Below are 25,622 nucleotides of genomic sequence, written 5' to 3' on the forward strand. Positions count from 1 at the left end.
CCCTGATTCTGCACAACAAGAAATTAGGAAGTGAATTGCGGGAATTCTCTTTTTTAAGTGTTTTACATTGCATGTTAAACAATATTATATATCCTTGATTTAACTAGGCAAGTCACTTAAGAACAAATTCTTATTTACAATGACGGCCTACCGGGGAACAGTGGGTTAACTGCCTTTAACCACTAGGCTATCATTTGTGTGTGTGTGTGTGTGTGTGTTCCTGTCTTCAGTGAAACTGCAGAGAGGAGGGGGAACTTTGGCTGGCCTCTCCAGCCCTACCGTGTGTTTGACGTGACCGACGGTCAGGAGGTCAAGGAGGGAGCGTAAGAAATGCTCTGGATCATGGTCCTATGACTTGTCCTATTTTATTCTACTGTAGGCCTCATGTTAAAGGGATAGTTTAGTGACCTTTACATGATTTAGACATTTGATTTCTTATCTCCACAACATTCTAGGGCACGTGTAAAAATCATTCCATGGAGGGCCGAGTGTGTTTGGTTTTTCCTTTCAATTAAGCCCTAGACGACCAGGTGTGTGGAGTTCCTTAACTAATTGGTGACCTTAATTAATCGAGTACAAAGGAGGAGCGAAAACCCAGACACTCGGCCCTCCGTGGAATGAGTTTGACACATCTGATCTTGGGCCTTCAAACTCAACTCTGGACTTTGAAGCCAGTTCCACTGCTTGTTTTCATTGTTTCCCTGTAATCAGAGACCTATTTAGACCTGGCATACCAAGTGGGTGCAATTCATTATCAGGTAGAACAGAAAACCAGCAGGCTCCGGATCTCGTAGGGTAAGAGTTGAATACACCTGGTCTAGGGACAGGGAGTGACTGCAATCCACACTTTGATTTTGTTCCAATTCCCAACCTCTTGCTGAACAATCCCTTTAATGACATGCATGACATTGCGAAAAAGTGCTTGTGACTGAATACATGTTGAATGACTTTTCGATTGCCGTCTGGCTGGTCACCAGGTCGTTCAGCAACCTGAAAGAGGTGCAGCTAGTCGTGTTCCTGCTGAGGCTGATGGCTGAGAAGCATCAGGTCAAGGTGGGGGTCATCACGCCCTACAATGCCCAGAAGGACCGCATCAGCCGCGAGATGGCCAAGGTGGTCAACAAGAACCTCACGTGAGTCAAGTGCTGCACCATAAATGCGCATTCTCAGTGGGGTTAGTAGATTGCCAGGGATATGCTCTGAAAAGGAAGCCATTTCAGTAGTTCTAGCTGGCAGAATCATTAGAGCAAAAAGAAATGGCTTCTTTTCTGCTGTAGTTTTTCTCCCGCTAGCAGTGTGAAGGGACTCTAGAAAGACAAAGACAAATTGTGTTCCAGGGTGGACGTTGACACTGTGGAAGGCTTCCAGGGCCGAGAGATGGACTGTGTCATTGTCTCCTGCGTCAGGGCGAGCCACGAGCAGGGCGGCATCGGGTGAGTGTTCAAGCTTTCCTGGTAAGGTCATGTGACCAGGCCCTATACTTGGTAATGATGTAACAAATTGGATTTATGTTACGCTTTCATGCTACCAGTACTGTGCTTACCTGGGGTATGGGTATAGTTTCTGATCTGTGGTGGACTCCCCCAGATTCCTGGGGAATCGGCAGAGGTTGAATGTGACCATCACCCGGGCCAAGTTTAGCCTGTTCATTCTGGGCCATCTACGGACACTCCAGGTAATTAGCTCCTCCTCCTGTATCTGTATGGAGGCCTGTGTCTGGTTGCATTTCCTTTTCCAGCCTCATGTTGATTGTGTGTCTGTCCTAGGAAAACCAAGACTGGGGCGCGCTCATCAAGGATGCCGCTACACGAGACGTCATTATATCAACGAATGAGATGACCTTCAAGGCCGACGCCAGGAAGATCTTCAAGCAGGAGCTGACCAGGAGCTTGTCTTACCCCCTTGGAGAACCAGGCCCTCCCCCTGCTGCCCCCTGTCTCACCGCTGATCCCCCCAGGCCTGCTCCCTTCCAGCTACGCCGCTCTTCTGAGCCAGCCCTGTTCGCCCAGGGCAGGGACTCTCCCCAGCAGCCCAGCTCGGCATCCCCTCCCCAGGACGCTGACAGGCCCAGAGACCCCCGTCTGGTAGTCAAGACCCCCCAGCATAGAGCAGACTGGAATCTACATGCTGAAGGAATCAGGGACCCACGAGCGGAGGGCTACAGAGACTCCCGGGTGGAAAACCTGAGAGATCTGCGAGCTGAGAGGGATCCACGAGGACGCAACAGCCCAGATCAGCGTCACTCAACTGGGTACCAAAACCAGAGATGGGCTGTCAGGGAGAGGGACAGAGAGCAACACCGTTCACCAATCACCGCGCCCTACCCAGGAGATGGAGTCAACAGACCACCGAGGGACCCCAGACAGAGAGACTGTAATCGCTACAGTGCCACAGCCTCCTTCAACCACCACACACACACTCACCCCCAGAAACGAGACCCAGACCCCCGATGGATCCCTCCCACCCACTCCAAGAGGGGGAAAGAGAGGACTGACCACTGACTCTGTTTGGTTTGTTTTTTATTGGTGTACTTTCTGATAAGTTCAGGGAAAGGGACGGACAGTGGAAGGACAAGAGATTACGCGGAATAGTTTGGTTGTCGAACAGTCAGTCAAAAACATCACTGTTCACCATCTCAAGCAGTAATATGATACTATTGTATCATTTACAAGTCAATTTTATTTCTGTAATAAATCTAATCGTTTTTGTAATAAGCTGTTTAATGACTGTTATGGCTTGAGTATGTGGGTTGGCCACTGGCCTCTCTGTATTAAACTGCCCTTTGTTTGGACAATGGGGGCGGAGCCTTTTGTGAAAGGGCCCTTGTATTATAACACTGGTGTGTTTCCAGTTTATTACTGAGAGATGTAACCAGGGTAATGCACTGTACTGTGCCTGTGACTTTTATTCATTTTCTTATCTCCTTTCCTTACGTGCTCTGCATTTGTATAGATATGTTCTGCGCTTCATAAAAGCACTAAGAATAATGTCTCTGGTGCTCAATGTTTGATACCTGGTTATTTATTAGTAGTATAGCCCACTTAACAGAATGGCTGTTACCTTCAAATTGAAAGTACACACTATTTCCACTTAAAGCATATATTAAGTGCAAAAGTATATCTCGTCAGCCAGTTATTTGACTATAGGCAATTATTTTAGTTGTATTTTGCTTTTAAAGTGTCGTCCTTGTTTAGCACCAGGATGCTGGTTAACTGAGGCAAATAAGGTTACATTTTGTGATTGGAGTTGGCCTGGTTGTGTTACATTAAGCATCTTTATAGAATTTGTTACATGGACCCATACATAGTCTAAGTGGACTCTGGAGAATGTGGGGCAGATGGGTTTCTAATTAGGGAGACATGTTGTACACTAGTTGAATGCCGTTTTATGCCCCAGAGAAGCTTTGACATCTCTGGTCACTTTCTTCTGCTGGTTTGTCTGTATGGTATTGGATGCACTTTTATTTGTTGTTGTATCACACTGTGCATTTACACAAGCTTGTTTTTACACACACAGAAAACTCTATCAACAAAACTTATTTTAGGTTACCTTTCTTGTCGACAGAGACAAGGTTATATGAACGTATTATTCACCGCTGTTGGACTTCAGGCCAGCTGCCTCCTCGAATGTTGCAACCAAAGTATAGGCTTCCAGTGCCTCTCAGCAACTGTAGTGAAGTATACATGGCTTTATTCCTTCTGCGTTTCACCTGTCACGATACTGTCCAGTGTTTAGAAGGTAATGGTTCAAATAATTTCTTCAAGTCATTTCAATGCAATATAGTTTCTGGGAGAAATATTTGCCTTGTTCATCCAAGACCTGTGTTAAAGGATCCACAGTGCCAGTTTAACCCAGATCAAGTTTGTTCATCTTAAGTTGGTAAATGAATCATTTATTTGAAATTGAACAGTTTACATTTAATTTTATTGCTTTTATTTGTTTGCAATTGGTACTTGCCGATGTTCACCTGGGGCGTGTTCAGCAGGACTCATTGTTTTGGAACGTGCAAATAGGAATATGCTATGTAGAACAAACATGCTCCTCTGACATGTAGAATAAGGAATCGTGTCGGCTCTATTTGTGGGATTTCTATCTGCAACTTTCGAGAACGTTTTCGTACTGAACATGGCCTTTGTATATTATTGTTCACCAAACCAATCAGCTGTTTCCATCTCTGTAAAGTGTTAGGGAAACTAAATTGACCATGGTCAACATTGTATGCTTTGTTTTTCTGAACCACTGCTAAAATAGTGAGGAAATAAGAAGGTGCATTTTGTTTCAGGCATCTTTCACTTTACACAGGTAGATGGTACACTTCCGCTATTAGTTGGGTGTTGTGTGTCTCTGTCACACACGACTCTCACCATACCACAATCCTTTCACCAGTTCTTATCGGCTTAGGTACAACTTTCCTCTAAATAAGACCATAGTTTCCATTCTCCTAATGCTTGAGTGTAGGACTGTGTGGTAGGGGAAACTGGTCCTAGATCAGTGCGGTTCAGCCAGGACAACTCCCACGCTGGTCTCTGATCTGTGCCCCATCTCCCAGAGGATCTCCCCCACACGTCTCAGTTCATCCCACTGCCCTTCATGTGAACAATGCAGACTTCCTCTGAAGCGGAGCCCAGAATAGAGACGCCTTACAGACACTAGACTAGAACAGGATTTTACCACCTCCTGAATGTCTTTTGTGTCTTATTATTGCATGCTGACATCCACCCACGTTTATTTTTTGTTGCATTCCTCCCAGGTGTTAGTGGTGCTTTTGTCTAAATGTGCTCATCCTTTTACGGAGGGATAGTACATTTCACCTGTAGTTGTCTTGTTTACGTCCAATGTCACTGACTCCACTAACACCGGGAACTACTTTCTCAATTAAGTGTTTTATTTTTTAATAAAATTCTACTCCAAATGAAGGATGCCACCCAGTGCCTAGGGTGTCATTAAGATGACCCTGTAAACCCTGGGTTTCCAAGCCATTGACGATCTCTTAGTGGGAGAGCCATAGAAATAGTGTTTCAGGGGTCTTTTCCTATTCTAGTAAGTATATTTCTATGTGGAGACCGTTATGTTTTGGCCTATTAGGAACTGTCATTTTGTTCTATCAGAACCTTATGGGTAGTTAAATGTTTGTTAGGACATTATGTCATTTTTGGTTTAATTTCAGTTCTTCCTAATTCGTAATGGAACTGAGCTGGATGTGTTGGTGTCAATCATCATGTCAGCTCTTTTTCTATTTGCATAAAACATGTCTGACCTGAATTAAATTACATAGGTGAGAGTGGAGTATGTCGAGCCATTTTTTTACATTCAGCATCACTACGTCAAGTGAAATATAGTATTCTTTCTAACAACGATATCTACATATACACTATATATACAGAAGTATGTGGTCACCCCTTAGTGGATTCTGCTTTTTCAGCCACATCTGTTTCTAACAAGTGTATAAAATCCAGCACACAGCCATGCAATCTCCATTGACAAATACTGGCGGTGGAATGGCCTTACTGAAAAGCTCAGACTTTCAACCTGGCACCGTCACAGGTTGCCACCTTTCCAACGAGTCAGTTCGTCAAATTTCTGCCCTGCTGGAGCTACCATGGGCAACAAAGTGCTGTTATTGTAAAGTGGAAACGTCTAGGAGCAACAACGGCTCAGCCTCGAAGTGGTAGCCACACAAGATCACAGAATGAGACCGCCGAGTGGTGAAGCGTATAAACAATCTTCTGTCCTCGATTGCAACACTCACTACCGAGTTCCAAACTGCTTCTGAAAGCAATGTCAGCACAAGAACTGTTCATCGGGAGCTTCATGAAATGGGTTTCCATGGCCGAGCAGCTGCAAACAAGCCTAAGATCACCATGCCCAATGCCAAGTGTCGGCTGGAGTGGTGTAAAGCTCACCGCCATTGGACTCTGGAGCAGTGGAAACGCGTTCTCTGGAGTGGTGAATCGCGCTTCACCATCTGGCAGTGCAACGGACAATCTGGGTTTGGCGGATTCCGGAGAACTCAACCTGCCCGAATGCATAGTGCCAACTGTAAAGTTTGGAAGAGGAATAATGGTCTGGTGCTGCTTTTCATGGTTTGGGTTAGGTCCCTTAGTTACAGTGAAGGGAAATTTTAACGCTACAGCACACACAACATTCTAACAATTCTGTGCTTCTGACTTTATTGCAACAGTTTGGGGAAGACCCTTCAGCATTATAACCCCCGTGTGCACAAAGCGAGGTCCATACAGAAATGGTTTGTTGATCGGTGTGGTAGAACATGACTGGCCTGCACAGAGCCCTGACTTCAACCCCATCGAATACCGTTGGGATGAATTGGAATGTCGACTGCGAGCCAGGCCTAATCGCCCAACATCAGTGCCTGACCTCACTAATGCTCTTGTGGCTGAATGTAAGTTTGTGGAAATATTGAATCAAATATTTCTCAGATACCGGAACTTGTAAATTCAAATAGACTTTATTACAAAGTAACAGAGCTGAGGAATTCCATGGAACAACTGGCTTTTCTTGTTACAGACCTCAGGCTTTATAGGTTTCCACCTTCAAATAACAGTCACTCCCCTCTTTGTAGATGATTAACTCCCCTTGGCCTTGAGCCACCATTATCTTCTTGTCTCAATTCTTGCTTGTTAACGCCCACATCTGCTTCAGTTTAGATTATATTGGTGGCGGCGCCATAGTGTTAATCCCAAAAAATAATACATTTATTGCTTTTAAGTGCTTTTCTAATAATACTTGATTTGTACAACCATGGGTTCTTTTACGTTTTCTGCTTACGTTCTGTTTTTACATGTCTAGTGATTAACTGCATGTTGACCCAGTCTGTACACTCTTATGGATTCTGCTTACGTTCTGTTTTTATATGTAAAATGGTTAACTCTTTGTTTATCCAGCTCTGTCCATTCACCTGAGCCTTTATTCTGCTTACACTTGTCTTATTCATTAGCCCTATGTTTTCTGTCTCAATACTTCTGGGAGGTCATTCTAGATACTGGTAAATCAAACATAGTCAAGAATTTTTCACCTACAGTCCCTGCAGTAATGTTCCAACATCTAGTGGAAAGCCTTCCCAGAAGAGTGGAGGATGTTATAACAGCGAAGGGGGGGACCGACTCCATATTAATGCCCATGGTTTTCGAATGACATGTTCAACGACCAGGTATCCACATACTTTTGGTCATGTAGTGCATTTCAGGATGTTGTATATCCCTGGAAATAATCAGAATTCATGTAAACATTAACAGTTTTGAAAACAGTTGTCTAAACAGAGTGGTCTATCAGCACAACTTACCCCGGGTATGGGGTAAGTTTAGCATTGATCCACCTTGGGGTAAGCGTGTGATGATGTCCTGTGACATTGGGGCATGGTGCTGATAAGTCAAAGTTGAATTCATGGAATGTGGGTGTGCTATATCGTATATCTTAAATGTATGGCTACATTCAGATATAGATCTCTGTTCAAAATCACTTACCTTTCCATTTCTTGACCAGTTGTCTGGGACAAGGATGTTGTTTCAGTGTGCAAGTTCTCTGCATTTTGAGGCTACTAAGCCCATGAAATCAGTCTGAAATGATTGACATGTTCATCAAGCTCAGACTCCATGTCATCAGATAAGACCTCGTGTGCCTCTGCTACTCTCTAATTTTTTTACATTTTACATTTTTGTCATTTAGCAGACGCTCTTATCCAGAGCGACTTACAGTAGTGAATGCATACATTTCATACAATTTCATTAAAAAAAAAAGTTCTGTGCGGGGCCAGCCTCTCTTTCACACAGGTACATGTTAGTTTGGTTTTTTGTCATTGTGCCTCTTCAGTGTCATTGTATTTTGTCTATTTTATCCCTTGCTGCTGCTCAAGGGGACATATTCTCTTATGTTACTTTATTGGCTGCTCTCTCAAGAACCATAAGGGTGGCTAAACCGCTGCTTGTTTTACTTTTGATGTAATGATGCCACGAAAAATATGATAATCTTGGTTGAGAATGAAACGACTGAACAAATGAACAACGAAAAAGCACAGCAAGTAAGTGGAATGCTTAAACGGACTCACATTTTTTAAATTGGTTCAGTGAAGTTTTTTGGCAAGGAAAATATCGGATATCGGTACAGGCCAAAAATGTCATATCAGTGCATCCAAAAACTGACCAAATGTAATCATTATTGGCCATTGGCTCAACTTACCCCAAGGCAAACATTCTGACTATATTAGCCCACACAACTACAAGGATGCACTTTCATGCTAGGTTTAGCACCTCATTTTGTAGCTTGTAGAGAACCCAACTGATGAACAAAACAATCGTAAAACTATCTACTTTGGTTTAGACACAAGCATCATGAAACACATTCATCTGACTTTTTGACAATCTATTTTTTATTTGACCTAACTTGCTTACCATTTTTTCCATTTGGATTTTTCCTTCACAGTCCCTATGAAATGATGACCTCTTTCTAGATATTTGGTCACGTGATACATTTTGTGGACGGTTTCCTAGAAACTTACCCCACTCCCCTACCAATAAATTAGGTAATCTATTTTTATTTTTTTTTACTTTTCAGCAGCCTAGACACTTCCACTCTGGAATAGACAACTGCCAGTTTTGGTTGGTAGTGACACATTTGTTCTCTTGAAAGAATGTACAAGTAAAAGCAAATAACAAACACATTGACTGTAAAGTTTACAGTGTAATAACATTTTATCAATGTGACCATCCCACCCCCACTCATGTCTAACTTTCGCCCCTCTGACCCATTTTCAGAATAAGTAGATAGCTGACACCCCCTCACACATGCGCCCGCATACACAGGGAAGCTGCATTTGCCTGTACTCACAATGTGCGCATACACCAACACATCCTCTGTATGGGGTACACCAACACATCCTCTGTATGGGGTACACCAACACATCCTCTGTATGGGGTACACACCAACGCATCCTCTGTATGGGGTACACACCAACGCATCCTCTGTATGGGGTACACACCAACGCATCCTCTGTCTGGGGTACACACCAACGCATCCTCTGTCTGCGGTACACACCAACGCATCCTCTGTCTGGGGTACACACCAACGCATCCTCTGTATGGGGTACACACCAACGCATCCTCTGTATGGGGTACACACCAACGCATCCTCTGTCTGGGGTACACACCAACGCATCCTCTGTCTGGGGTACACACCAACGCAGCCTCTGTATGGGGTACACACCAACGCAGCCTCTGTATGGGGTACACACCAACGCAGCCTCTGTATGGGGTACACACCAACGCAGCCTCTGTATGGGGTACACACCAACGCAGCCTCTGTATGGGGTACACACCAACGCAGCCTCTGTATGGGGTACACACCAACGCAGCCTCTGTATGGGGTACACACCAACGCATCCTCTGTCTGGGGTGGGTGGTGTCATGTCTTTGGTATCATTAAAGTGAAGACTTATTTTATCAAATCAATTCTCTGTAATTATTTTTACGTGATTAAACTAATCATATAAATGTAATTAACTTGGAAGTTGGGGCACCAAGGAAAATCTTCAGATTACAAAGTTAGAATTTTCCTAATATAACTCTTCAGATATTAAAATATCTGATCAGTTAGTCTTCTTATTAATGAATTATTCTTTACCTCAAGTTAGTCTCATTCCAAACATCGTAAATTGTTGGTTATCTGCACAAACACAGCCTTAACTATGATCATGTCTGTGCTCATGGGGGTGGGCCAATGACTTGGTTAAGCTTTAAAGGGAATACAATTCTCTCTCATTAAAGGTTTAACATCACCTTTACATAATTTCACAAATAGTTTTATCTTTACTCATTCATTTTATACAAGAATTAGATGCCAACCCCAAAATTGAGAAATGTACATATTCAGGGATTTAGTTGTGTGTTTCCTGTCCTCTCTGAGGTCACCAAATGAAACACACTCGTCATACCCGTCCCTTAACTGTTCACAGACCATTCCCACCTTCTCACAAGTGGACGTTTTGTATCAAACCCCATTTTGGAGATTTAGGAGTTCGCCATGTGAAATCTCTATGTGTCTCTCTTTCTGCATGGCCAGGGGGAGAGAGTCTCCGCCAGGAATTTACGACCGGAGATAATAGTACCTGGGTATAGGAGAGAGAGAGAGAGAGAGAGAGGAAGAGGGGGAAGCCACTAGCTATACCCAAGAAGGGCCACGTCATGACAGTGGGCACTTAGGGACACTGCTGTTACACCAGCTGATCTATCACAACATAGAGCATAAATGCATTTAATCTCAGTTACCCACGCTGCCTTGGGGGAAAGAGCGCGTCACCGTCCTACTGGTATTAATCTCTATCAGCTCGTCAGCTCAACTCGTACTGTCTGACACAAACACACACACAGACACGCACAGGGAACTGGGGTTAGATCTGCAAGAGTGTGTGTGTAGGTATTGCGACTGTGCATGTGGGAATGTGTTTGTGCGTGTGTGTGCATGTGTGCACGTGTGTTTGTGTTCAGGGGACGGCTTAGCAGAGCAGGACAGTGATGGAGCTTTCAAATCATCTGCTCTGGTCACAGGCAGCAGTTTGACACTGTTCACCCTCTAGAGCTCCCTGACTCCCAACACTAAAACTGCAGGCTGCCTCCCTACAGAATCATGTTCACAGTGCCTGTCAGCCTGCCATTCCAGCCACCAAAACACCTTGACATAAATCATACAAGTGTAATACAGCATATTAGGAAGTCGTGACATTTGATGACTTCCTAATATAGATGCTGTAGAGTTGGAGATTACCAAAAGTCTGTGTACAGTCCACCTAGTGTATAACGTGAAGGAGGAAGTGAAATTAATTATTGTCAAATATTAAGCAAATTGTGAATATGGACCCAGTTAAGAACAAATTCTTATTTACAATAACAGCCTACCCCGTCCAAACCCGGACGACGCTAGGCCAATTGTGTGCCGCCCTATGGGACTCCCAATCACAGCTGGATGTGATACAGTTTGGAATCGAACCAGGGACTGTAACGACGCCTCTTGCACTGAGATGTTGTGCCTAAGACTGCTGTGCCACTCGGGACCCGTGGTCTTCCCAGCTTGATGTGACATTTGTTTGTACGTTAGTCACACACAATATCTCAGATAGCACTGGCCCGATTTTGACAACTTGGGGGAATGATGCGTCTTGCCATAGAGATCCAGCATTTACAAAATAACACTGATTGGCCAGATGGTGGTGCTATAACTACAGATTGAAAATGCTCACTGAAAGGTCACACCACAGATAGGACAATGAGAGTTTAAAAAAATATATTTGGTCACGCCTCTCCCCCGTTTGACCTAAAGTCATGAAATTCGGTACCTCTCCTCAAAAGGAACAACTTTGCTTCAGATAAGGTCCACCATGGATTTTCCTCCATTTTGAATTGTGAAAAACACTTGAAATGCTACTTGTTTGGCACGAAATGACCAATCTGCTCAAAACTTGTGGCATCTATGGACAAAGGTCTCTCAACCCAATATTTTCCAGACTAATACCTAAAACCACATGGTCCCTATTTACTAATAAACATTCATGTGGGAGTGGTCTGGCTAATGCATTTACAGTGCATTTGGAAAGTATTTAGAACCCTTGACTATTTCTACATTTTGTTACACTACAGCCTAATTCTAAAATGGATGAAATAGTTTTTTCACCCTCATCAATCTACATACAATACCCCATAATAACAAAGCAAAAACAGGTTTAGACATTTTTGCAAATGTATCACTTTTTGTTGTTGCAATATCACATTTACATACAGTACCAGTCAAAAGTTTGGACACACCTACTCATTCAAGGGTTTTTATTTATTTTTACTATTTTCTACATTGCAGAATAATAGTTGAGACATCAATACTATGAAAAAACACATATGGAATCATGTAGCGTTAAAATATATTTTATATTTGAGATTCTTCAAAGTAGCCACCCTTTGCCTTGATAACAGCTTTGCTCACTCTTGGCATACTCTCAACCAGCTTCATGAGGTAGTCACCTGGAATGCATTTCAATTAACAGGTGTGCCTTGTTAAAAGTTAATTTGAGGAATTGATTTCCTTCTTAGTGTGTTTGAGCCAATCAGTTGTGTTGTGACAAGGTAGGGGTGGTATACAGAAGATAGTCCTATATGGTAAAAGACCAAGTCCATATTATGGCAAGAACAGCTCAAAATAAGCAAAGCGAAACAACAGTCCATCATTACTTTAAGACATGAAGGTCAGTCAACCCGGAAAATGTAAAGAACTTTGAAAGTTTCTTCAAGTGCAGTTGCAAAAACCAGCAAGTGCTATGATGAAACTAGCTCTCATGAGGACCGCCGAAGGAAAGGAACACCCAGAGTTACCTCTGCTGCAGAGGATAAGTTAATTAGAGTTACCAGCCTCAGAAATTGCAGCCGGAATAAATGCTACAGAGTTCAAGTAACACACACATCTCAACATCAACTGTTCAGAGGAAACTGTGTGAATCAGGCCTTCGTGGTCAAATTGCTGCAAAGAAACCACTACGGAAGGACACCAATAAGAAGAAGATTTGCTTGGGTCAAGAAACATGAGCAATAGACATTAGACTGGTGGAAATCTGTCCTTTGGTCTGATGAGTCCAAATATGAGATTGATGGTTCCAACCATCGTGTCTTTGTGAGACACAGAGTAGGTGAACAGATGTGTGGTTCCCACCGTGAAGCATGGAGGAGGAAGTGTGATGGTGTGGGGGTGCCTTGCTGGTGACACAGTCTGTGATTTATTTAGATTTCAAGGCACACTTAACCAGCATGGCTACCACAGCATTCTGAAGCAATACGCCATCCCAACTGGTTTGCGCTTAGTGGGACTATCATTTGTTTTTCAGCAGGACAAAGACCCAAAACAAACCTCCAGGCTGTGTAAGGGCTATTTGACCAAGAAGGAGAGTGATGGTGCTGCATTAGACGACCTGGCCTCCACAATCACCTGACCTCGACCCAAATGAGAAGGTTTGGGATGAGTTGGACTGCAGAGTGAAAGAAAAGCAGTCAACAAGTGCTCAGAATATTATGTGGGATCTCCTTCAAGACAGTTGGAAAAGCATTCCTCATGAAGCTGGTTGAGAGAATGCCAAGTGTGTGCAAAGCTGTCATCAAGGCAAAGGGTGGCAACTTTGAAGAATCTAAAATATATTTTGATGTTTTTGTTGGTTCCTACATGATACTGTATGTGTTATTTTATAGTTTTGATGTCTTCACTATTATTCTACAATTAAGAATATTAAAAATAAAGAAAAACCCTTGAATGAGTATATGTGTCCAAATTCATAACTGGTACTGTAAGTGTTCAGACCCTTTACTTTGTTGAAGCACTGTTGGCAGTGATTAAAGCCTTGAGTCTTCTTGGGGGGACTTAAGAAAATCACAGACTACAAAAGGAAAACCAGCCAAGTCGCAGAGACCATTTTGCTTCTGGACAGGCTAAACACATTCTTCGCACGTTTTGAGGATAACACAGTGCCACCGACGCGACCCGCTACCAAGGACTGTGGGCTCTCCTTCTCCGTGGCTGACGTGGGTAAAACATTTAAACGTGTTAATCCTCGCAAGGCTGCCGCCCAGGCGGCATCCCTAGCCGTGTCCTCAGAGCATGCGCAGACCAGCTGCCTAATGTGTCTACGGGCATATTCAAACTCTCCCTATCCCAGTCTGCTGTCCCCACATGCTTCAAGATGGCCACCATTGTTCCTGTTCCCAAGAAGGGGTGGCAGGTAGCCTAGTGGTTAGAGCATTGGGCCAACATCCTAAAGGTTGCTGGATCGAATCCTTGAGCTGACAAGTTAAAATCTGTCATTCTACCCCTGAACAAGCCACTGTTCCCCGGTTACCGTCATTGTAAAATTAGAATTTGTTCTTAACTTACTTGCCTAGTTAAAAATAATTTTGTTACTATTGTTTTTTAAAGGCGAAGGTAACTGAACTGAATTACTATTGCCCTGTAGCACTCACCTCTGTCATCATGAAGTGCTTTGAGAGACTAGTCAAGGATCATATTACCTCTACCTTACCTGCCACCCTAGACGCACTCCAATTTGCTTACTGCCCCAATAGATCCACAGACGATACAATCGCCATCACTCTGCATACTGCCCTATCCCATCTGGACAAGAGGAATACCTATGTAAGAATGCTGTTTATTGACTAAAGCTCAGCATTCAACACTATAGTACCCTCCAAGCTCATCATTAAGCTCGAGGCCCTAGCTTTGAGGGCTCTGGGAGTGTGGTGCCTGAAAAACAACCTCTCACTCAACGTCAACAAAACAAAGGAGACAATAGTGGACTTCAGGAAACAGCAGAGGGTGCACCCCCCTATCCACATCGATGGGACCGCAGTGGAGAAGGTGGAAAGCTTCAAGTTCCTTGGCGTACACATCACTGACAAACTGAAATGGACCTCCCACACAGACAGTGTGGTGAAGAAGGCACAACAGAACCTCTTCAACCTCAGGATGCTAAAGAAATTTGGCTTGTCGCCTAAAACCCTCACACACTTTTACAGATGCACAATTGAAAGCATCCTGTCGGGCTGTATCACTGCCTGGTACGGCAACTGCACCGCCCGCAACCGCAAGGCTCTCCAGAGAGTGTTGTGGTCTGCCCAACACATTACCGGGGGAAAACTACCTGCACTCCAGGACACCTGCAGCACCCGATGTCACAGGAAGGCCAAAAAGTTCATCAAGGACATCAACCACCCGAGCCAATGCCTGTTCACCCTGCTATCATCCAGAAGGCGAGGTCAGTACAGCTGCATCAAAGCTGGGACCGAGAGACAGAAAAACAGCTTCTACCTCAAGGCCATCAGAATGTTAAACAGCCATCACTTGTACATTAGAGGCTGTTGCCTATATGCATAGACTAGAAACCACTGGGCACTTTAAGGAATTGAACACCAGTCACTTTAATAATGTTTACGTATCTGGCATTACTCATCTCATATGTATATACTGGATTCTATACTATTCTACGGTATCTTAGTCTGTTCCGCTCTGACATTGCTTGTCCATATGTATATAGTTTTAATTCATTCCTACTTAGATTTGTGTGTATTGGGTGTATATTGTGTAATTTGTTAGATATTACTGCGCTGTCGGAGCTAGAAGCACAAGCATTTCGCTACACCCGCAATAACATTTGCTGATCACGTGTATGTGACCAATAAAATTTGATTTGATTTCGGTATGACGCTACAAGCTTGGCAGACCTGTATTTGGGGAGTTTCAGAATATGCTCCACTTTCGTCCTTATTTCCTTTTCCGCCATCTTCCCCAAACTGGCCTTCGTCCAACACCCCGACCACTTCTCCGCCATCTTCCCCACAGTGTCCTTCGTCCAACACCCCGACCACTTCTCCGCCATCTTCCCCACAGTGGCCTTCGTCCAACACCCCGACCACCTCTCCGACATCTTCCCCACAGTGGCCTTCGTCCAACACCCCGACCATTTCTCCGCCATCTTCCCCACAGTGGCCTTCGTCCAACACCCTGACCACCTCTACAACATCTTCTCCACAGTGACCTTCGTCCAACACCCCAACCACTTCTTCGCCATCTTCCCCACAGTAGCCTTCGTCCAACACCCCGACCACTTCTCCGCCATCTTCCCCACAGTGGCCTTCGTCCAACACCCCGACCACCTCTCCGACATCTTCCCCACAGTGGCCTTCGTCCAACACCCCGACCACCTCTCCGACATCTTCCCCACAGTGGCCTTCGTCCAACACCCCGACCACCTCTCCGACATCTTCTCCACAGTGGCCTTCGTCCAACACCCCGACCACTTCTCCGCCATCTTCCCCACTGTGGCCTTCGTCCAACACCCCGACCACTTCTCCGCCATCTTCCCCACAGTGGCCTTCCTCCAACTTCTCCGCCATCTTCCCCACAGTGGCCTTCGTCCAACACCCCGACCACCTCTCCGCCATCTTCCCCACAGTGGCCTTCATCCAACACCCCGACCACCTCTCCGACATCTTCCCCACAGTGGCCTTCGTCCAACACCCCGACCACTTCTCCGCCATCTTCCCCACAGTGGCCTTCGTCCAACACCCCGACCACCTCCTTGTCATCTTCCCCACAGTGGCCTTCATCCAACACCCCGACCACTTCTCCACCATCTTCTCCACAGTGGCCTCGTCCAACCCCCCGACCACCTCTCCGCCATCTTCCCCATCGTGGCCTTCGTCCAGCCCCCCGACCACCTTTCTGCCATCTTCCCCACAGTGGCCTTCGTCCAACACCCCGACCACCTCCTCGTCATCTTCCCCACAGTGGCCTTCGTCCAACACCCCGACCACTTCTCCGCCATCTTCCCCACAGTGTCCTTCATCCAACACCCCGACCACTTCTCCGCCATCTTCCCCACAGTGGCCTTCGTCCAACACCCTGACCACCTCTCCGACATCTTCCCCACAGTGGCCTTCGTCCAACATCCCGACCACCTCCTCGTCATCTTCCCCACAGTGGCCTTCGTCCAACACCCTGACCGCCTCTCCGATATCTTCTCCACAGTGGCCTTCGTCCAACACTCCGACCACCTCCTCGTCATCTTCCCCACAGTGGCCTTCGTCCAACACCCGACCGCCTCTCCGATATCTTCTCCACAGTGGCCTTCGTCCAACACCCCGACCGCTTCTCCGCCATCTTCCCCACAGTGGCCTTCGTCCAACACCCCGACCGCTTCTCCGCCATCTTCCCCACAGTGGCCTTCGTCCAACACCCCGACCACTTCTCCGCCATCTTCCCCACAGTGGCCTTCGTCCAACACCCCGACAACTTCTCCGCCATCTTCCCCACAGTGGCCTTCGTCCAACACCCCGACCACTTCTCCGACATCTTCCCCACAGTGGCCTTCGTCCAACACCCCGACCACTTCTCCGACATCTTCCCCACAGTGGCCTTCGTCCAACACCCCGACCACCTCTCCGACATCTTCCCCACAGTGGCCTTCGTCCAACACCCGACCACTTCTCCGCCATCTTCCCCACAGTGGCCTTCGTCCAACACCCCGACCACCTCTCCGACATCTTCCCCACAGTGGCCTTCGTCCAACACCCCGACCACCTCTCCGCCATCTTCCCCACAGTGGCCTTCGTCCAACACCCCGACCACCTCTCCGCCATCTTCCCCACAGTGGCCTTCGTCCAACACCCCGACCACTTCTCCGCCATCTTCCCCACAGTGGCCTTCGTCCAACACCCAAACCACCTGTCCGCCATCTTCCTTCTGCAAGGGAGGTTTTTGCCACGTTCTTTACTTATTGAGATGTGGACCTAATTTAGAGAGAAGTGTGCCTAATGTAGCCTTTTAATATCCAAGAGTGAAATGCTTACTCTCTCGTCTAACATGTGAGCTCAGCATTCTTGAACAGTCCCATTACAAGTTAGAATGTTGAACAAATGTCCGTTCAACTTACTTCACCTGTTGTCCGCTGATTTTGTCCCTATGTCTGAGTTAATCTGATAAAAAAAATATCTACAGGGAAGCGTTGTCAGCCTGAACATCAGTACACTGGTTTGTATATCAGTTTGTATTTCCGGTTTTTATTTTCAATACTGATGCAATTCACATGTGACAAACACTTGCAGAATATAGCCGAGCCTAACCGAACCACAGGCCAAACACTTCCAGCTGATTGCCAGGAAGTGTGTGTTTCGGTTGACTATGTTTGGTTACATTTGGTTATTACTTACATATTGCAAGAGATTGAAAATAAGCGATGCTACAGAACCTACTGGTGCCGTAAAAAGTTGGGCGAACAAGGGTATCCACAGGAAAGTGTTATTTACTCACCTCCACCTCCTACCACCAAAAGGACCAACAACATGTACAACCGGTAGAGTAGGTTAAAATATAATTATATTCAACATTCTGGCTTGTAAAGACTATTGCTTCAGTCACTGTAATTCCATGGTTTAACCATGGTAACAGTCTGTTTTTATGTAAGGCCTGACAGTACTGCGACTCAGGGACTAGCTCTTTATTAAACAAATAAGCACATGGGGAAACTAACTTAGCTGAAGGCCACTGTTGGACGAAGGCCACTGTGGGGAAGATGGCGGAGAAGTGGTCGGGGTGTTGGACGAAGGCCACTGTGGGGAAGATGGCGGAGAAGTGGTCAGGGTGTTGGACGAAGGCCACTGTGGGGAAGATGTCGGAGAAGTGGTCGGGGTGTCTGACGAAGGCCAGTTTGGGGAAGATGGCGGAAAAGGAAATAAGGACGAAAGTGGAGCATATTCTGAATAAATATGGAGTGGGGGATTACACAGGCCTTCTGAAATATCTGGTGAAGGAGAAGATGATGAACAAAAAAAAAGGAGAGACAGAATATTTTTTGAGTGAATATGGAATGGAGGATTGCACAGAAGTTTTTGAAGAGCTTGGGGAGGAAATGGGTCAGGACGAGAGTGAGGTTAGATTTAAATCTGGTGGCAGGTGCAGTGATGACTGCCGAGAAGAAGTTGAGTGTAGAGGGAAGTAGTGAGGTGAGGAAAGTCGGCGTCAACTGCAAAAACAGGGATATGTGCTCCAGTAGTTCAGAGATGGAACTTGATGAGTGTGATTGCCGAGTTTGGGCCTTGTCCCAAGGAAGATCAGGATGATTTTGGCCCAGTGGGAGTGCGATTTGTAGAGATAATGGATCCTTGCTGTTTGGTTGATCCATATGTGTGTCAAGTTGGGTGGAGGAGAGGTTGGGGACTGTTGAGTTGGTGAAGGTAACTTGGATTGGATTTGTGATGATTTATTGTGGGCGCTCCAGATTACGAGATTAGGGACAACAATTGTGACGTGCTTTGTTCTCCGGAGCAGGGTGCCGTTGAAAGGAATGATAACAGGGGTGGCATTAATAAGTGTTGAGGAAGAGCAATTGAAATTGAAGATTCCTGGTGTCTGTGACACCCACAGCTTGATGAGACGTAGATCCGGTAGGGAAACTGAGAAGACATTATCTGTCATGCTGAGTTTTGATACAGAATCATTACTAGATAAGGTCAAGGTAGGAAGTGTCAGTTATCCCGTGAGAGTTATGTTCTGAGAATATTACAGTGTTTTAGGTGTCAGGGTTATGAGCATATTACAGCAGTGTGTAAGAGGGAGATGCCTAGATGTGAGAAGTGTGCAGGAGGGCATGAAACGAAGGAATCTGTGGTATCGGGGCTGGAGATCGGAGGTATCCGGTTATAGAAAGGCAGATTGAGGTTGCCAGGGTTAGAGCAGTACAGAAAGTGTTGTATGCTGAAGCAGTGAAGATAGTGGTAGAGGAAGATGGGTACAGGGTGAGGGGTCCTGAGAGGATTCCTGTGAGTAGGCAGCACAGGAGGTTGGTGGCACCTTAATTGGGGAGGATGGGCTCGTGGTAATGCCTGGAGCGGAATTTGTGGAATTACATCAAACACACGGTTTGCCATTTCATTGGCTCCGTTCCAGCCGTTGTTATGAGCCGATCTCCCCTCAGCAGCCTCCACTGGTAGGCAGAGATCAATAGGGAGTGATGGGAAGAATATGTGCTTCAGCAAGGTGGGCTTTTTAGCATTTATAGTCATGGTTGTTAGTTGTACTGCAGAAATGTATCTTAATTCACAAAAAATAGAGGTTGTTGTGCAGAGAAGTACTTGGGATTGTGAGAATTTACTGCAGAACAGCTGCAGTAGGTGTTGAGTGGTAGTGATATCCTCTCAGACCGTTGGTCTGGAGTAGTACTAGGTAGAGTTAAATAGTGAATGGGTGGTGTTTTTTTCCCAGATGGGGCTAATATGTGGTTGGGTAATTTTCCTTATCCTTTTTCCCAATTTTGTATTGAAGAATATTTTGTAGGTATGCGTGAATTGCCTCGCACACCAGTACAGTAGGTGGCGGTGTATGCACGTAAATGTTGGATGCTCTCCGCCAACCGAATCCCAAAGAAGAAGACGAAGAAGTAGTAAGTAAGGAAACAGGGGACAAGGGGAGAGGGAACCGAGGACATCACTTTCCTCAGTGGATGTTTTTGTTGGGGAATGAGTGCGTGTGTTTGCAGTGTAAACATTCTTCATGGAAAGAGTACGGTAGCGAGAAATGCCATTGAATGTTCTATTGGGAATCTATATATATACACCAAGATAAATCATGTTAGTGCACCCTTTGCATTAAGAACTTGTACAACATCATGAGTTCTGGTTAAACAAGACGCAACTTTGTAGTCAGCTAAGGACTTTCCTTGCCCCTCCAAGGTTCGACTCATGCCACCAGGTTCACATCCTTGCTTGCAAGGTAAGGAAAACAACAAGTAGCTAGCAAACTATTAAAGTTGGCGGTCTATCTATTATCTACATTTAAAATGCTATTGTTCGTTGTGCATCTAGCTAAAGCTAACGGTGCGTTAGCCAGCTAACTAGTTACAATTTCCGCTGCTAGTTGCTAACTACCTAACCAGCCACTTGATGAATGCAAATGATTTACAGATATAAAACAACAACATTTAGACAGTCATGCACACTAACATATGGAATATTAGTGATATCGGAGCTCTTTTGTTGTTGAAATGGTGCTAGGCCAACTAGATAATATTGCCAATGTCACTGGAAACGGCGTTGGTAGTACAGTAGATGGCCTAGTAGCTAGTAACGTTAGTACTAAATGCTCGTAGTAACGGTAACTTGGTTACAACTTTGGCATGTGTCAACAGCAAATTTTTCGAACGCTTTTTCTATTAGTTGTATAAGATTTCAAGTTGGCATATTCACTTTAACAGCAGTTACGTTACGGTCCCAAAAACTACCTTAAAATATAAGGCATACTTACTGTAATTTAGCTAGCTAGAACAAGCCCTGTTTACTGTACTTTAGCCAGCTAACTAAATTTACAGTAATTAGGCCTTCTTCTAGCTAGCTAAAATACAGTAAGTAGGCCTTTTATTATTTGACGGTAGTTTTTGGGACTGTAACTGCTGTTAAAGTGAATGTGTTCTTGACACCTCCAAGTCGGTAGGTAGCCTAGTGGTTTTGGGGCGGCAGGTAGCCTTTCGTTTTCCTTACGTCCACCAACAGCAGTTGGGGACCGTCAACATAGTGACAAATCAAATTTCAATAGCTCTTTAACCATTACTCCTAAAACTTTCAAAACTGGTTGTAGCTAACACGATGGCATAAACACACATTGCACACTTTTTTTTGCCGATTTACTCACACTATTTAAAATTATTTATTTACATTTTTTTATTTCAATAGCTCTTTGTTCATATGACCTGCTGACTTCAAACAAGGTTCAGAATTTCCACTGACTACCCTTCTATATTGCACACCCTTTAGTTTGTCCATTTTTATCTCACACGTTTTTACATAAATTTGTCCAATTTTCAATAGCTCCTTGGTCATGTGACCCACTGACCTCAAACAAGGTTCAGAATGTTCACTCAGTGGGCCTACACATTTTTTATTTATTTTTTATTTATTTCACCTTTATTTAACCAGGTAGGCAAGTTGAGAACAAGTTCTCATTTACAATTGCGACCTGGCCAAGATAAAGCAAAGCAGTTCGACAACATACAACAACACAGAGTTACACATGGAGTAAAACAAATATACAGTCAATAATACAGTAGAAAAATAAGTATGTACAATGTGAGCAAATGAGGTGAGATAAGGGAGGTAAAGGCAAAAAAGTCCATGGTGGCTAAGTAAATACAATATAGCAAGTAAAACACTGGAATCGTAGATTTGTAGTAGAAGAAAGTGCAAAGTAGAAATAGAGATAATGGGGTGCAAAGGAGCAAAATAAAATAAATAAATACAGTAGGGGAAGAGGTAGTTGTTGCACATTGCACACCCTTTGGAGAAAAGGAGTATCTGACTGATAGACTAGTTAACATTGTAATAGTAATCAATCTCACAACAAAGTTTATTTGATGACCTCTTTCTAACAGAACTCAAGCTTCAATAGGATTGTCAATGACTGTAACTGTTGAAATTCAGAGTAATTGTTAGCTTTTTAGTAAGTCTTATGGTCAGGCATAAAATGTTATCTCCAGTTTCTTGCTTTCTCAGGTCCTGCTGAGTGGACGGTATTGATGCCTTTTCAGTCTAGCTCCAGTCAGGTGTCATTATGTTATAAGCACCACGCCACCCCACTCCCGGTTCATAACACCCTCTCACATTCTGTGGTGGCTAATTTCTGCATTACCAAATGAGGAGATTTACAAACTTCACACACCAGTCAGAGTTATACTTAATACTACATCTTTAATAATTAAGATGCATTTGCAAAAGCACTTGACTTTCAATGATGCGCTATCTCTAATGAACCATTGAAAAGTGACTACACAAAAGTACAAAGAGCTTTTATAGCCAAGATGCACCTCTTCAACGTACATGACGAACCACAGATCTTAGGAACAGTTCACAAAGGTTAAGTTTTGTATGAAAGATATCTATAAAACATAGCAGACAGCAACTGCTGTATCAAGTGTTCATTGTATAGACCAGTGTCTGGTCCTCCTACCCCAAACTGGACCCTTCTCTCCCTGGTACGGTATAGAACAGAACCATTAGCTCATCCAATGGCATAAATCAATTGACAACTCTAGATACTCCCATCTCAAGTAAACCCTCTCTTGACTCCACTCCTGGACAAGCTCACTGAGGGGAGTGAGCCTCTAGGTCATATACTATCCCAGGATAAGTGCAACATCAGATGGGACATACAAGGGTCCAGACGCTGCCATACACCTTCCCCCAATGCCAAAGGAGGGAGTGACTTGCGCACAGACATTGTGGAGACAAGTAATTGGTTCCCCATTAATCACGCCATCCCTTCACGTGGTTTAACAGATACTTGTCATATGTGAATGTATCTCACATAAGCATATTATGCAAATAAAACATCTTCATTATCTATGTTACCCAACTAATTCTGATTCATCCGCCACAATTCTACCATTTGTCTACACTCCAAGAACCATGAGAGCCCTCTAGCTGTAGACACCCACAGATTCATGACAACTGAGATTCCCATATCCATAGCCTTCTTAGCTTGTAGGTCTAAGTGTTTTTGTCCTTACTATGTTGAAATATCAAAGACTAAGCTTTTTGTGTGACTCAAGTAAGTCATTTCAAGTGTCAGCCTTGTTTTCCCTGGCACATAAAGGTATCCTACTAACTAGTTCTGTTTATTTTGACTTTTTAACATAAAAATCTTGTTGGGAGCTGAAAAACACAGCTGTATGTTAATAAAGCAATACTACAGCTCAGTGCAATGGTAAATGTTAAGGCAGATGTGGGATATAGACAGTAGAGGGGGAATGCTGTTGTAGTGACAGTCATCACTATTTTCAGGACTTTTTTTTGAGGGTCACAGCTAGAGGTCGACTGATTAATCGGAATCAAATCAAATCAAATTTATCTATATAGCCCTTCGTATATCAGCTGAAATCTCAAAGTGCTGTACAGAAACCCAGCCTAAAACCCCAAACAGCAAGCAATGCATGTGAAAGAGGCACGGTGGCTAGGAAAAACTCCCTAGGAAAAACTCCCTAGAAAGGCCAAAAACCTAGGAAGAAACCTAGAGAGGAACCAGGCTATGAGGGGTGGCCAGTCCTCTTCTGGCTGTGCCGGGTGGATATTATAACAGAACATGGTCAAGATGTTAAAATGTTCATAAATGACCAGCATGGTCAAATAATAATAATCATTGTAGTTGTCGAGGGTGCAACAAGCACGTCCGGTGAACAGGTCAGGGTTCCGCAGGCAGAACAGTTGAAACTGGAGCAGCAGCATGGCCAGGTGGACTGGGGACAGCAGGGAGTCATCATGCCAGGTAGTCCCGAGGCATGGTCCTAGGGCTCAGGTCCTCCGAGAGAAAGAGAGAAAGAGAGAATTAGAGAGAGCATATTTAAATTCACACAGGACACCGGATAAGACAAGAGAATACTCCAGATGAAACAGACTGACCCTAGCCCCCCGGCACATAAACTACTGCAGCATAAATACTGGAGGCTGAGACAGGAGGGATCAGAAGACACTGTGGCCCCATCCGATGATACCCCCGGACAGGGCCAAACAGGCAGGATATAACCCCACCCACTTTGCCAAAGCACAGCCCCCACACCACTAGAGGGATGTCTACAACCACCAACTTACCGTCCGAAGACAAGGCCGAGTATAGCCCACAAAAATCTCCGCCATGACACAACCCAAGGGGGGGCGCCAACCCAGACAGGAAGACCACGTCAGTGACTCAACCCACTCAAGTGACGAATGGCCGGTTAATTAGGGCCGATTTCAAGTTTTCATAACAATCGGTAATTGGTAATTTTGGCCACCAATTTGCCGATTTAAAAACATTTTTGTTCTATAAATATTTTTTAACTAGGAAAGTCAGTTAACCTCTATGGGCTATGTGGGACGCAAGCGTCCCACCCCTGGTACACCCTATCAACAACAGGTGAAATATCAAGAGCGCCAAATTTGAAAACAATTAAATGTCATAATTAAAATTTCTCAAACATACAACTATCTTACACCCTTTGAAAGATAAACATCTCCTTAATCTAACCACGTTGTCCGATTTCAAAAAGGCTTTACGGCGAAAGCATAAAGTTAGATTATGTTAGGACAGTACATTGAAAATAGCTGTGTGTAATGTTTTGTCAATTCAAAGACACGCGTCACCAAAAGCAGAAAACCAGCTAAAATTATGCACTAACCTTTGACAATCTCCATCAGATGACACTCCTAGGACATTATGTTAGACAATACATGCATTTTTTGTTCTATCAAGTTCATATTTATATCCAAAAACAGCGTTTTACTATGGCGTTGATGTTGAGGAAATCTTTTCCCTCCAATACCGCCAGTCAAATCAGCACAACAAATTAAATAATTACTATTCGAAAACATTGGTAAAATATTATATTGTCATTCAAAGAATTATAGATTTACATCTCTTGAACGCAACCGGATTGCCAGATTTAAAAATAACCTTACTGGGAAATCACACTTTGCAATAATCTGAGCACTGCGCCCAGAAAAATACGCTTTGCGATACAGACTAACTGCCATGTTGGAGAGATCTAAAATCGAAAATACTATGTAAATAATCCATTACCTTTGATTCTCTTCATCAGATGTCACTTCCAGGAATCCCAGGTCCATAACAAATGTAGTTTTGTTCGAAAAGCTCATAATATATGTCCAAAAAGCTCCGTGTTGTTAGCACATGATCTAAGCCCGCCGGACTTGTCTTCATGAAAGAGGGGAGAAAAAATATTTACGTTCGTTCAAACATGTCAAACGTTGTATAGCATAAATCATTAGGGCCTTTTTCAACCAGAACATGAATAATATTCAAGGCGGACGATTGCATTCTCTTTTAAAACGTATTGGAACGAGAGTACCCAACATGAACTCGCGCGCCAGAGTCTTAGCGGCCACCACCGTTCCAAGGCTCTTGTTCGTTCAGTTCTCACAGTAGAAGACTCAAACCACTTTGTAAAGACTGGTGACATCTAGTGGAAGCCATAGGAAGTGCTCAACGATTAATAAGCCCCTGTGTGTTTCAATGGCATAGGCTTAAAGGTAATTCAACACATCAGGTATCCACTT

At 44.3% G+C, this 25,622-nt stretch overlaps 2 protein-coding genes across 3 annotated transcripts in view; both read left to right on the top strand.

Annotated features, from left to right (window-relative positions):
• Window positions 1-5,281, top strand: part of setx (senataxin) — a 65,844-nt gene extending 60,563 nt beyond the window's left edge. Inside the window, exons 21-25 of the mRNA XM_029710067.1 lie at window positions 231-323; window positions 978-1,133; window positions 1,338-1,433; window positions 1,588-1,675; window positions 1,767-5,281. Coding sequence (XP_029565927.1) covers window positions 231-323; window positions 978-1,133; window positions 1,338-1,433; window positions 1,588-1,675; window positions 1,767-2,501 — 1,168 coding nt within the window. The 3' untranslated portion in view covers window positions 2,502-5,281. The remainder of the gene's footprint in view (window positions 1-230; window positions 324-977; window positions 1,134-1,337; window positions 1,434-1,587; window positions 1,676-1,766) is intronic.
• Window positions 5,282-19,973: 14,692 nt separating this feature from the next.
• The window catches only part of LOC115159927 (probable helicase senataxin), a 54,526-nt gene continuing 48,877 nt past the window's right edge, over window positions 19,974-25,622 (top strand). The window contains exon 1 of one of the 2 annotated variants that reach the window (XM_029710069.1): window positions 19,974-20,295. The gene's annotated coding sequence lies outside the window, so the exon portion shown is untranslated. The remainder of the gene's footprint in view (window positions 20,296-25,622) is intronic. The other variant, XM_029710068.1, reaches the window with a different exon arrangement.

The sequence above is a fragment of the Salmo trutta genome, chromosome 23 (genome assembly GCF_901001165.1).
Source record: "Salmo trutta chromosome 23, fSalTru1.1, whole genome shotgun sequence".
In the NCBI taxonomy this organism is placed as follows: domain Eukaryota; kingdom Metazoa; phylum Chordata; class Actinopteri; order Salmoniformes; family Salmonidae; genus Salmo; species Salmo trutta.